General features: G+C 44.7%; 1 protein-coding gene across 4 annotated transcripts in view; it reads left to right on the top strand.

The window, feature by feature from the left end:
- raph1a (Ras association (RalGDS/AF-6) and pleckstrin homology domains 1a) overlaps positions 1 to 11,413 on the top strand; it is an 89,399-nt gene extending 77,986 nt beyond the window's left edge. For all 4 annotated transcript variants that reach the window (XM_028591812.1, XM_028591809.1, XM_028591810.1 and 1 more), the window contains 8 exons: positions 2,052 to 2,173; positions 2,308 to 2,373; positions 3,773 to 3,916; positions 4,074 to 4,184; positions 4,741 to 4,839; positions 5,644 to 5,764; positions 5,930 to 6,060; positions 8,828 to 11,413. In XM_028591812.1, coding sequence (XP_028447613.1) covers positions 2,052 to 2,173; positions 2,308 to 2,373; positions 3,773 to 3,916; positions 4,074 to 4,184; positions 4,741 to 4,839; positions 5,644 to 5,764; positions 5,930 to 6,060; positions 8,828 to 11,179 — 3,146 coding nt within the window. In that variant the 3' untranslated portion in view covers positions 11,180 to 11,413. The remainder of the gene's footprint in view (positions 1 to 2,051; positions 2,174 to 2,307; positions 2,374 to 3,772; positions 3,917 to 4,073; positions 4,185 to 4,740; positions 4,840 to 5,643; positions 5,765 to 5,929; positions 6,061 to 8,827) is intronic.
- Positions 11,414 to 13,260: the final 1,847 nt, after the last annotated feature.

Raw genomic sequence — 13,260 nt, 5'->3', positions numbered from 1 at the left:
AGTTGTTGTCTTGTCAGAGTCAATGACGTCTCATCTATCTTCTCTGGGAGGGCATATATGCCCTCAGGATCACACCGTGCTTAGATAAGGACGAGCAATGGCTCCATGTTATCTTGTTTAGAGTATTCAGTATATTATTCTATGCTAACAGTTTAATAATAACAAGAGAGAAAGTATGTAAATCAAAATTTCTCTAACAATCAACTTCAACTTTATCCGTGTTCCTAAGGGCGTTTGGGTGTGCAGCAGATATAAAACACATAAGAGACATAAATATAAATACGACATATACACCACTGTCCCAACAACCATCGTTGACCTCAACATCCATTACATCACCAACCCCTTTGTCAACATCTTTGACTTCATCATCACTTAACTAAGTGGATAGCCCCACAATTCAAGTTTGTACGTGATGGGATGTATTTGGATATAAAAATTGTACTGTAAATGTATAAGGCAAGTGATGCTCTCGGCTAAAGCGTGATTTATGCTTCTGCGTAAAATCTAGGCCGTGGCTACGTACGTAGGACCCTACGCCGTAGCCTGACTTGCACTGCTCGAAAAATATAACCACACGTCGTGGCCGCTGCTTGGTAGCGTTGCATTTCCCCCCCGACTCATTTCCTCCATTAATCTTCTCCTTCTCCATAAACAACATGAAATCAAGGAGAGGGTTAACTTTTCCTGCTACAGATTACCCACCGTGGTCGTAAAGAACAGGGGAGACACTTTGTTTCTCTCACTATGACTCTAGAGTCACTACTCGCTTCGCTAATCGCTGTCACTCTCTCACTCGCTCTACCACACACTCCCTCCGCAAACACACATGCCGGCCCTGCTATTAAGAGATCGACGCACACACCAGCGCACAAGTATAAACATCAGGCCACTTACGGAGGCTATGGCGAAAGCTCTGCGTGGAGCCTCCGCAACAACCATAAATCACACTTAACACAGCCTATCAAAATTGATATGCTTCTTTGGATTATTAGCAAACACATGTATAATTGCTGAGGTACGTTAAGGTGTCTGTATTCCCAGAATCTGTCACAGTGAAACCACATTATACTGACTAAACACATCTGGCCCCAAATAAAAAAACTCACATTTTGTTAGTGAGGTCAACACAGTTGTCCACAAATTCAATGTGGGTCACAGCTGACATAGTTTTGTCCATTTCAGTCCTCAGAGGATACATCTGAAAAGCAGCTGGGGAGACACATTGTTTAAAAAGAGGGCAGCAGATTGCCACAAGCCATATTTCCTCTGTAGAGCAGTGAGGAGAGCAGGGTTATTATGAGTGGGGAATGTCCTCGCAGTAACAGTCTCCTTAACGTTACCGTTTTCGCATTCCCAAATGCACTTTTGGATGAATTCTGTGAATTGTGGTGCTGCGTTTTGTTGCTGTGGCTGGAGTCTCTATAGAAATTGCTAATGGTATTCATTACTACTGTATTTATTGCCCAACATCATACCAAATGGAGAGGAAAAAGAAGGTTTTTTTTTTCTGTGGGGAAATGAAACATGTCTAACTGCTGGCCATAACATAAACCAATAATATCATCCAGGAGACTTCCATGTTTCTGTGTTCAAGAACTTTGAGGTTTTTGCTAGAAATTGTTGTTATTTGAAAAAAACTTTCAAATAAGAATTTATAGTTAGAAGAATACTGGCCACATTCACTTCTTTCCTTTATTGAAATTTTAAATTCAGAAGCCTGCAGGTCCACACACACAAAAATGTCAGGCAAATGTTTTTACAGTAACTCCAAAAAGGCCAAAAGTCATATTTGTGGATTACAGAAGTTTATTTTAAAATCTTTTATTATCGTATATTGATTGATTGATTATACATTAAGTTGTCTCCTTTATTTTGTTCTTGTTAAGATAAAAAAAAAACAGAGTTTAAACCCCTTTGAGGAAACAATAAGTCAGAAGAATGACAGCAATGTCTAAATAACAGGCTGAATTTTGTAATTCCTAACGATTTTCCTGCTTTGACCGGAATTAAAAGAACATCAACTAAAATATCTCCTTCATTCTGTGCAGAGCGGATCTTCGAGGATCATGAGAACCTAGTGGAGAACCTGCTAAACTGGACCAGAGACAGCCAGAACCTCCTGATGTTCACTGAACGCATCGAGAAGTATGCTGTCTTCAAAAACCCCCAGGTGAGATCCATGCACACACATGAACACATGGGAGGGTTCCCAAAAGGCAACTGTTTAAAATGATACAGAGGTTTTATATATATATATATTGCTAACCAGTGGTCTGTCTGTCTCTCCTGCTCCGTCTGCTGCAGAACTATTTGTTGGGGCGGAAGGAGACATGTGAGATGGCTGAAAGAAACAAAGAGGCTCTGTTAGAGGTTAGTTTGTTTTCTCCTCTTGCACACAGCTGCTTCCTCAAATGCATCTTTGCCCAGAAATCCTCTGAAAAGTGTCCATCTCACAGTCTTAAGAATGGCAACCAGTGTTGATATTCCAAAAAAAAAGGAGGTCTGAGGCATGCGCACACCATTTCAGTAACAATCTGACATGAAACACCAATTACAGCGATACTGCGATCATTCTTTTCAGTCCCTCCAGAAGAACGCGATTATGCGGTCCGCATTTTTCAAATACGCCGCACTTTTGCGTTAATAAATTGCTGATTTCCACGCAAAATATGAAGGGCTTGCATGATTTCATAATCCCCGCATTTTCATTGCAAGAAAGTCACATATATCTTAGAAAGTTGAAAATGTTGCGTTTACTTCACATAAGAACCTCATCAAAAGCAGGGTGTTGCGGGGGAATCACTTTTTTCTCTTTTTCATCAAAGCGCAGTTTTTGCAAGTTCCCGCAATTTCATCGCATAAAATTGCATAAATATCTTACATATTCCATCGCATTTTTTAAGAAAATGTGCCGCATAATCAAGGATTTTTGCCGACAACAATCACAAAAAACTCTGGAAGGAATGAGTCTTTTAGGCAACATCCTCACGTACAATATTTGGCCTTCCATTACCTATTAGAGCTACAGAAATAATTGATTAATTGATAAGTTGTCAACTATCAAATTGATCGCCAACTATTTTGATAATCGATTATTGATTTAAGTCATTCTTTGAGGAAAAAGTCAAACGAAATCCGATTCCAGCTTCTATAAATGTGAATATTTTCTAGTTTCTTCACTCCTGTGACAATTAACTGAATATTTATCTTTGAGTTATGGACAAAACAAGACAATTGAGAATGTCCTCTTGGACTTTGGGAAACACTCAATGACATTTTTCACCATTTTGGGACATTTTATAGACAACATAATAATAATAAATAACTATTCCATTAATCAAGGAAATAATCGACAGATTAATTAACCATGAAAATAAATGTAGTTGCAGCCCTATTACCTATCGCTTTCATGTTCACCTGCCATGGCGCTTTACAGTCAATCTTTATAATATCAAGGTAGAAAGAAATGATGTTGGGATGAATGTGAGAACACAGCAAACTTTTGTTTTGCTTTGAACAAGTCATTCAGTCTCATATGTTCTGTAGTTCAACTGGTTAAAATGTTGTTAACCCTGAAACTGAACAACAATCCCATGCATCTGTTGTTTCTCTCTGTGTGTGTGTGTGTGTGTGTGTGTGTGTGTGTGTGTGTGTGTGTGTGTGTGTGTGTGTGTGTGTGTGTGTGTGTGTGTGTGTGTGTGTGTGTGTGTGTGTGTGTGTGTGTGTGTGTGTGTGTGTGTGTGTGTGTGTGTGTGTGTGTGTGTGCCAGGAGTGTTTTGGCGGCAGCACAGTGTCTGTCCCCGAGATGGAGGGAGTGTTGTGGCTGAAAGAGGACGGGAAGAAGTCGTGGAAGAAACGCTACTTCCTGCTGAGGGCTTCTGGCATCTACTATGTTCCCAAGGGAAAGGCCAAGGTGTGTGTGTAATGACAAGAAGCCCCGAGGGCAATATGCAGAAAACAACAGCATTTTGTTGTTTGGTTTGATTGATTTGGCTGATTTTTTTTAATTTTTCTTTTTTGTAAAACTGAAAAAAAGATACTTGAAATTGAACACGCGTGTGTTTGTGTAGGCGTCCAGAGACCTGGTGTGTTTCCTCCAGCTGGATCACGTTAACGTCTACCTTGGCCAGGACTACAAGAGCAAGTACAAGGCTCCCACTGACTACTGCATGGTGCTGAAGGTACGTCCACACACAAATACATTTACATACACATGTAGGAGCGATGGGGTTTGACATAAATTACAATTGTCTGGTTTGTGGCACTGTTCTCTCGCAATGCCACCTAGTGGTGTGACAGAGTAATGGAAGCTATTTCAAAGAAAACACAGATACTATAACAATTAATCGAACAATCATATTTTTGTTTAATGTATTTATACTGCATTGGTTTGATATTAAATACATTGGGGTATTTGTGGCAGCAAAAGTGGCAGGAGTTGTAGTAAAAGTACAATTAGTAAATAGCACATTAATGAAATGGAAAGAAGAAAAAAAGATGCAAGCTACTAGTAAACTAAGTATCCTTTACACAGAGTAATGCTGTGTGTGTGTGTGTGTGTGTGTGTGTGTGTGTGTGTGTGTGTGTGTGTGTGTGTGTGTGTGTGTGTGTGTGTGTGTGTGTGTGTGTGTGTGTGTGTGTGTGTGTGTGTGTGTGTGTGTGTGTGTGTGTGTGTGTGTGTGTGTGTGTGTGTGCGTGCGTGCGTGCGTGCGTGCGTGCGTGCGTGCATGTGTGTAGCACCCTCAGATCCAGAAGAAGTCTCAGTACATCAAGTACCTCTGCTGTGATGATGTCAGAACCCTCCAACAGTGGATCCACAGTATTCGAATCGCCAAGGTAAAAACGTTTCCTTTTTTGAAAAAACAAAATTGTTGCTGCCCGTCTCATATTCCCATATGCTCATCCTGTAGAAACAGTGTCATTTACACCTTAACAGTCTCTGTGCTGCAGCGTGTTCAGTCTGATGAAGATGCCGTACTATTAAATCCTTGCCTAATTCAAACTGGGTTTAAAGGCCCAGTGTGTAACGTGTTTAATTGTTCATTATCAAAATCTGTATTGACCGTTCACAAACTTGTCCTTTTTCATGAATACCACCACCATCAATTCCAAGTATTCCTTATGGCTTGAAATTTGACATTTGTGTTTGCATGAACTGGGGTAGACGCTCCATATTCATGCTCCATCTTGAAATACGTTAGCCTGTAAGGGACATACAGGACATACTGCTCCACCTTTCACGTTTTCACGGTCACATGATAAACTCCCAGGTGCTGCTAATGCTGCTAATGGGTATCGTAGCTTCCCGGCCCCCGGCAAGTTTGAAGAAGGAAACATGGAGGACCACACGTATTCAACATCCAAATTTCAGGAACAGCAGTCTCCTTCTTCTTCGCCCAGAAAAAGAAAAAGATTGAAAAGAGCAAGAGACCGCCGTCGTCAGAAAAAAAGCGTGAAGGCTACCGTAGCTCTAATACGTACTTTGAACTGGGTGGCGCAACAGAGTTGATTGCGATATATGATCTCAACACTAGATGGGAGAAATTCCCACACATGGACCTTTTAATGCAGTTTTTGTGTTTGTTGTCATTGTGATGTAGTTGCACATCTCACAACACCTGTTGTCTGTCTCTCTGTCAGTACGGGAAGCAGCTGTACATCAACTTCCAGGAGGCAATGAGGAGGACAGAGGCGGCCTACGATTGGTCCTCCCTCTCTTCTTCCTCCATCAAGTCAGGATCCAGCTCCTCCAGCCTTCCAGGTCTGTCTGTCGGTCTGGTTTGGTTTAACAAGATTTTCTACCAAAAGTAGCAAACACAAACTACAGTCGTTTTGCAATATTAATAATATCCATTAATAAATCAAATAGAATTAGCATCAAAAAAAAGTTAAACAAAACTTACTTTTGCACGTGTCCACACCCCAGAGTCCCAGTCCAACCACTCCAGCCAATCGGACAGTGGCGTTTCAGAGATGACATCATCAGGCCACGCCCGCTCGCAGAGTGTCGTCAGCTCAGTCTTCTCCGACGCCTGGAGGAGAGGAACGCAAGGAGAGGTGGGAACTCGCACAAACACGCTCTGTCTTTGCATTGTCCTGTTTACTTGAGGACTACATTTCCCATATTTCCCCTCTGTTTCCCTGCCAGCGGTCAAAGGTGAAGGGACGTATGCCAGTTCCTCTTTGTGCAGGAGGAGGAGGAGGGAGTGGAGGTTAGACAGGAAGTGATGCAGGCATGCTAACAGTTTGGCTGCAGCCTTTAAAACACTAAGATGTTTGTGTTGGTGCTTTGAAGTGACCTGTTTTATCGCACTAATTTAATTAGCAGTAATACTGTATTTACATCGCGGAGCAACGAAGAAGGTAGCAGAGCTATTTGATAGATTAAACTTTTGCCATGTCCGGTCGGCAAAATTCGGAACACATCTTCCTTTTTTAAGAATGATTTCATTGCCGTTCTTTTCTCAAAGAAAAGCTTAACTCCAAGTCTTCCAGAAGGCCACTGTTCCCAGCAGCAGCAGCCATAAGCCCCGCCCACCGACTCCATACACAATGTAATTGGCCTGACCAGAGTTTGGTTTTTCAAGCTCGCAAGCCAACGGAGAGTGCCTAGACCCCCCTGTCTGCAAATTACATTGGCTGCCGCTAGGGTGCGTTTAGATTTCTAGGCTACGGATGATTGTAAGACAGGACTTTGAACGTTGCCAATAATCAGAGTATTTTTCTGAACAGTATTCAGCAAATTATACAAGAACCGTTCACCGCCAGGTGCTTTACATAGCGTTACAGAGGTAGATAATGTAAAGCTTGATTTGCACAGTAATATATCTCGTTATGTTAAGTAGCTGAGCATACACAGTGCTATATCACTCTTTTCCTTTTCTTTTCCTTTTCTTTACCTTCCGCTTTCTTTGTGTTCTAATCTCCGGTGGATATCTGAGGACTATGGTTAACTGCTCCTCAGATCTCTGCAGGGTAAATCCAGACAGCTAGCTAGACTATCTGTCCAATCTGAGTTTTCTGTTGCACAACTAAAACTACTTTTGAACGTATACATGTTCCACCAAAACACATTCCTTCCTGAGACTATTTTGCAGCGGCACCGCGGCTCCGTCCGGCACTTACTGTAGCTCCGACCCATGACGATTGTGATCGGTTAAAGAAATGCCAATAACCCAGAGCACGTTTTTCTCCCATCCCGGAATGCTGTGTGGACTAGCCAGACCCTCCTCCGCAGTGCTGTGGAGGACCTGCATGAAGCTGGTCCCCCATGTTATTCAAAAATAAAGTTTAGTAATTAAACTTTACATTTTCTGGCCAGTGACATCACCCAGCCCCCCATTAATGTCCAAATCTCCCCAAAATGGTCTCAATCATTTGTGCTGTTAAAAAAAACATTTGTGCTACTATGTTTTTTAAGTTATAACGCTTTAAAGGTTACACGCGTGACGTCACCCAGCCCCCCATTAATGTCTGAATCTCCCCAAAATGGTCTCAATCGTTTGTGCTACGTTTGTGCTGATTTGTGCCGTTAAAAAAAAACATTTGTGCTACTTTTTACGTTATCAGGCTTTATTCAATAATAACTGGACTTTGGGTTAGATTTTTTGACAATTTTCAGTGGTTATGAGGAGCAATATGAGAGAGAAATGTTGTGATGATTGATCGTTGTTTAGGTACATTAAACCACGTTAAGCTTTTTCACGTTAAGTGAGTTATAGAATGTCCCGTTCATGGAAGTGATGGCTGGTGTCAGAAGCCTTTGCAGCGCAAATAGCCGTGTAACAAATAAAGTCTGATAATATAGTAGCACAAGTGTTTTTCTAACAGCACAAATCAGCACATACGTAGCACAAACGATTGAGACCATTTTGGGTAGATGTGGACATTAATGGGGGGCTGGGTGACGTCACTGGCCAGAAAATGTAAATTTTAATTACTTAAAACCCTTAACAGCACATAGGATAATTTTTACGGCACAAACAAATAGCAGTGTTTTTAATCATTTTTGGATGACGTGCTTCACGCAGATCTGTGGAGGAAGGTCTGGCAAAGCAAGACTACTCATCTGATGATCTGAACATTCAGAGGAGGTCAAATTTCTTAGAGGGAGGAAAACCAGTGTTTCGCCTTTCTCACTCTGCAGCAAATAGTTAATAAGCTGCTAAACGCAACTATATCTCTGGAGTTGCACTTTCCTTAGTGTGGATATATACAACTATTGATGACATACATTAGATTAGGATGAATTAGGTTGTAAGAAACAAAAATCATTTTGTCTTTTTTTGTCGTCATTTCTTCTGACCTCGTGGTGTGATGGAATGTCCTAACCAACATATAATGATATAACGAAAAATGACACTGCAACCTACAACTAGTTGGACACATCTGTGACCAGATTGACACTATTAGGAGTATGTTTGTCACATTTTAGATCCAGTTTAGAGCCTATTTTAGTTTTGTTACAGTTGTTACAGTTAAGAAACTGGATGGATAGATGGACTGGCCTCAGTCGGCCCACAGTACCTCCTTCAGGTTCCTCTGAGTGGATAAATATAAAGTCTCAAGATGATGGTTGTAGGACAGCAGAGTTTTTTTCAATGGGTGAAAAAGTTTGGTGTTCTGACTATAATTGAGCTACTTTGATGTTGCAGTGTGTTTCGTGGTGTTTCAATATCTGTGTGTTCTCAGACTGCGTTGGTTTGGTGTTTGATAACTTGCATCGTCTTGGATCGTGTGGTTTCCGAAAACATGAGAATGGTGGCGTTGTTTGTTATTTGTTGTAATTTAGTTTCTCCTCTTCCTGTCCAATTCCTCTCTCCAGATGATGAGGATCGACCCTATCAGTAGACCTATCCCTGTGCGGATACCCTCCCCCCAGCCCACCCGGACCAGCTACACAGAGGGCCTCCTCCCATCTGAGGATTCCTCTCCATCACCGCCCTCTCCACCTCCGCCTCCTCCCCCCATCGCAAGTGTCGCCCATCAGCCAGCCGCGACCCCCTCATACGTCAAGTACAGCACGCTGGCTCGCCTGCAGAGCCAGAACCAGTCCATGACACAGCCGATGGGAGCCGCCCCATTGGCCCTTCCCATCCAGTCTGTCAAATCCAACTACAACACCCTCCCGGCTGCTTACAGCTCCTCCCCTCCCCTGCCGCCATCTCCTCCCCCTCCTCCCCCACCTGCGGCACCGGCTCCTGGCTCAGCCATGGCCGCGCTGAAATATGGTCCACCGAGCCCCTCTGCTCTCCCACCGCCACCCCCGCTGGAGGAGGACTTGCAGGAGCCCTCCTACCTCCCGCCTCCTCCACCGGAGAGCCCGGAGGCCAACGGGTTGCCTCTGCCTCCCCTTCCCGAGCCCGTCCCGGACTCCTGCAGTCACCTCTCCAACAGTGGCCTCCAGCAGTTCCTGGCACACAAGTTTCCACACATGGTGTACGACTTCAGCCCAGAAATGAGTGATGATAATTCTCCCCCTCCTCCACCTCCAGCTGAGCTTTCTCCCCCATCCACACTGCAAGTTCTCCGGCCTCTGTCCCCCAATGCGCCCCCTCCTGCGCCTCCCAAAACCTTCACCGGTGGTTTCCCCCCTCAAACTGCTCGCAAGCCCTCGGGTCCTTCTTCCCTCCCAATTGCCCTCTCGCCTGTGTCACCAACGCAGCCCTATAGCGGCCACGGGCCGGTGAAAAAGCAGCAAAGCTTCTCAACGGGACACTCCCCGAATCAGCCGCCTCCCACTCTGCCAAAGCAGCACAGCCTCTCCTCCAAAAACCTTGCCATATCTCCCTCCTCCTCCTTTTCTTCAGTCTCCATCGCGGCCGCTACCTCCTCTCTGGTCAAACAGATTGTCAATCAGTTCCCGGGAAACTCGGCTACTTCCTCTCTGCCTGCCTCCAACTCCGCCGAAGGATCGAAGTTCACCGCTCCTCAGTCTCCTCCGGCGGTCAAGGCCAAACCAAAGTGGCAGCCCGGAGGCGTTGTGGCGCCACCGTCCCCAGAGTTCCCCCCTCCTCCCCCTCCCGACAGCTCCCTGGGAGAATTCCCTCCTCCTCCCTCTTCATCGTCCTCCAAGACGGGCTCACCCATAAAGAAGTCGCCTACCACCTCGTCCACGGGGTCCACCAAGCGGGGGCCTCCGCCAGCCCCACAGAGAGCCTCCTCCATCCGGTCCAGCTCCTCAGGCGAGACCCAGGATGAGAGGCCAAAGAAGGTGGAGAGCCTGGTCAACAAATTCGGCCAAGCTCCTCAAACGGGTACCTCTTCCAGCTCCTCGTCGGCGACCGGGTCTCCTTCGAAGGACTCCTCCGCGCTTCCCGCGCCGCTTCCTAAGCCGGGGAAGCTGAACTTGGCGAACCTCCCGTTGGCCCTCCAGGGGCTGCAGACGAGCCAGCCCCACCAGCCCTCTGAGTTCCCTTCCCCTCCGCCCCCGCCTCCCCCCGCGCAGCCTCCTCGCGTCGACTTGTCGCCCGACTACTTCCCGCCGCCCCCCAGTGACTTTGAGCTTTTCCCTCCTCCTCCCCACCCATCGGAGTTCCATCCCCCCCCGAAGGTCGCCGTGGTGAACCCCCAGCCTCAGATGCAGCCGCCTCAGCAGCCGGTGCCTTCCTCTCTGTCGTCATCGACATGGAAACAAGGTTCGCTGAAAAAGGGGGCGATCCTTCCTCCGACGCTGAACCGGCGGACCAGCAACACAGCCCAGTATGACATCACCACCGCAATGCCCCTGTCGCCGCCTCCTCTGTCTCAGACCCCGCCTCCCTCCCTGTCCTCTTATTCTTCTTCCTCCTCGCCCATCCCCGCCACCTCCCCGAAATCCCCGGGGCCAAGCACGCTGGCACTAAAGCCCCACTTCCTGGAAGACCTCAACCGCACCCTGAAGCGGAAGTCGGTGTCTCGCCATGGCTCGCTCACCTCCTCCCACCTCATCCCCTCCTCTAAGATGGAGCCCGTGGCCACCATGGACGACATGGCGCTCCTACCGCCTCCTCCCCCCGAGCTCCTGCAGCAGCAGCAGCACGGCGTGCGAGGACACTCCCACACTTTGTCCCGCCACCACACGCACTCCCACTCCACCAAACATGCCAACATCTCAGGCTATGCAACGCTGCGGCGAGGCCCACCTCCCGCTCCTCCAAAACGGGACCAAAGCACCAAACTGACCAGTGACTGGTAGGGAGCGATGACACTGGGCGGAGCCTAAAGAACTAAAGTGACTATTTAGGTCTCGTGCAGAGAAGAAATAATCAATGTCTTGTCTTGACTTGTCCGTCTCTCCTCATCCACCCCTTTGAATTCCGAGCTAGTAGCAAACCGTTCTTTCCTACTCTTAATCTCAGATTATGATTGTTCCTATTATCCTCATTATTACTATCATTACCAATACATGTTTAACCCAATGCCATGAGTAAAAAAAAATACATATTTTATATATATATATATATATATATATATATATATATATATATATATATATATATATATATATATATATAGTATGTGTATATATATCTGTATACAAGCAAGCCAGAAAAAAAATCACCTATCGAGCTTTTTTCACAATGTCTGTGCAGCTTTGCATTGAAATATACAAAAGACGAGACTTGAATGACAACAGCAACAGGGACAATTTGCTGCACAATAACTGGTACTGCATGGAGCCGTGGCAATGGAAGTAACGTTACCGATGAAGGGAAGGTGGGATCCACGGAAGGAACAAGAGATGCGAAAGTGGGACGACGTGTATAGAATTGTATGTTGTGAACTGGGAAGGGGGAGGGGGAGCATTGCCATTTATTTCAAACTTTTGTGTGTATGTGTGTGTGTGTTTTTATATAAGATTATTTAATACTGGAAAGATATTATTATTATTATTATAATTATTTTAAGTTTTTAAGAAGTGTCAAAAGAGAATGAGTTTGACTGGACCTGGGTCTGTATTCTCAAAATAATGTCAGAGTGTTGATCGGAGTTACCAAACTGAGTATATATTTGGATCATTTCATCTAATCATATTAATTTAAATTTAGAGATTCCTGGCTGATTGGTTGGTGACTCCCACAGGATAAGATTTAATCTTTAAAGGAACACAGCGATTTATTTGGACTTTAGCTTATTCGCCGTAAATCGATACATACCCTTCTCATCTCCGTGCGTGTCGTAACTCTGTCTGACGTCCCCAGCACTAGCTTAGCCTAGCACAGATCCTGGAGGTAACTGGTTCCAACTAGCCTACTGCTCCCAATAAGTGACGAAATAACGCCAACATTTTCCTATTTACATGTTGTGATTTGTATAGTCACAGGGTGTACAAATAACAAAGTCACTATATATTTTACTATCTAGTAATTGTTGACTCTATTACTCCAACTCTGAGCGAACTCTCTGCTCCTCACCACAGGGCTTCAGGTGCTGCTAGAAAATCACTCCGCCCAAGTAGCAGAAGTAGCAGTGCTTCGCCTTTCTGAGAATATAGTTCCCAGTTTGTATACGGTTAGAAGATGGCTGTGTCTCATGTGACCTTGTTATTTGTACACGCTGTGACTATACAAATCACAACATGTAAATAGGAACATGTTGGTGTTATTTTGTCACTTATTCGGAGCAGTAGGCTAGTTGGAACCGGTTACCTCCAGCATCTGTGCTAGGCTAAGCTAGCGCTGGGGGAGTCGGACAGAGTTACAACACGCACAGAGATGAGAAGGGTGCATATGGATTTATCTAACTCTGGGGGTTACTGTGAATAAGCTAAAGTCCCAATAAGTCGGCGTGTTCCTTTAAATGCACACTGATTGAACAAATACTTGTAAATCAGCCGGTTAGGCTGTGCTCAGATTACAGGCGTTATGAAATCCCATTGCCTCAAACAATATTATTACACCTGTTGTTCTCACGTCTTAGGACCTAGCTTGCACATTTAGATCTGCCTTTCCCTGATCTCAGCTGTCCAACTAACCCATTACAATTTAACTGTGTTAATATCAATGAGTTTTGAATTATTGAGACTGTCAACCAGAACCTCCTTTAATCTGAGCTCAGCCTTAGCAAGTGAGTCAGTCAGCAACATAAAAAATAAATAAATAAATAACAATTTGGATAAACTTGATTTAAAAGATTCGGTCAGATTCGCAGTCAGTCCGTTAGGTAATTGTTTGATAGCTATTAAACCACGCAGCTAATCGGGCTACAATGAACTCTGTCTTAAGGAAGTTGATCATCAATTTGCTAGTCAATAAATCAGTCACTTGTTTGTCATCT

Source organism: Perca flavescens, chromosome 11, assembly GCF_004354835.1.
Source record: "Perca flavescens isolate YP-PL-M2 chromosome 11, PFLA_1.0, whole genome shotgun sequence".
Classification (NCBI taxonomy): Eukaryota; Metazoa; Chordata; class Actinopteri; order Perciformes; family Percidae; genus Perca; species Perca flavescens.
The sequence above is the reverse complement of the archived record's forward strand: the minus strand, read 5'-3'. Positions and strand labels throughout refer to the sequence as shown.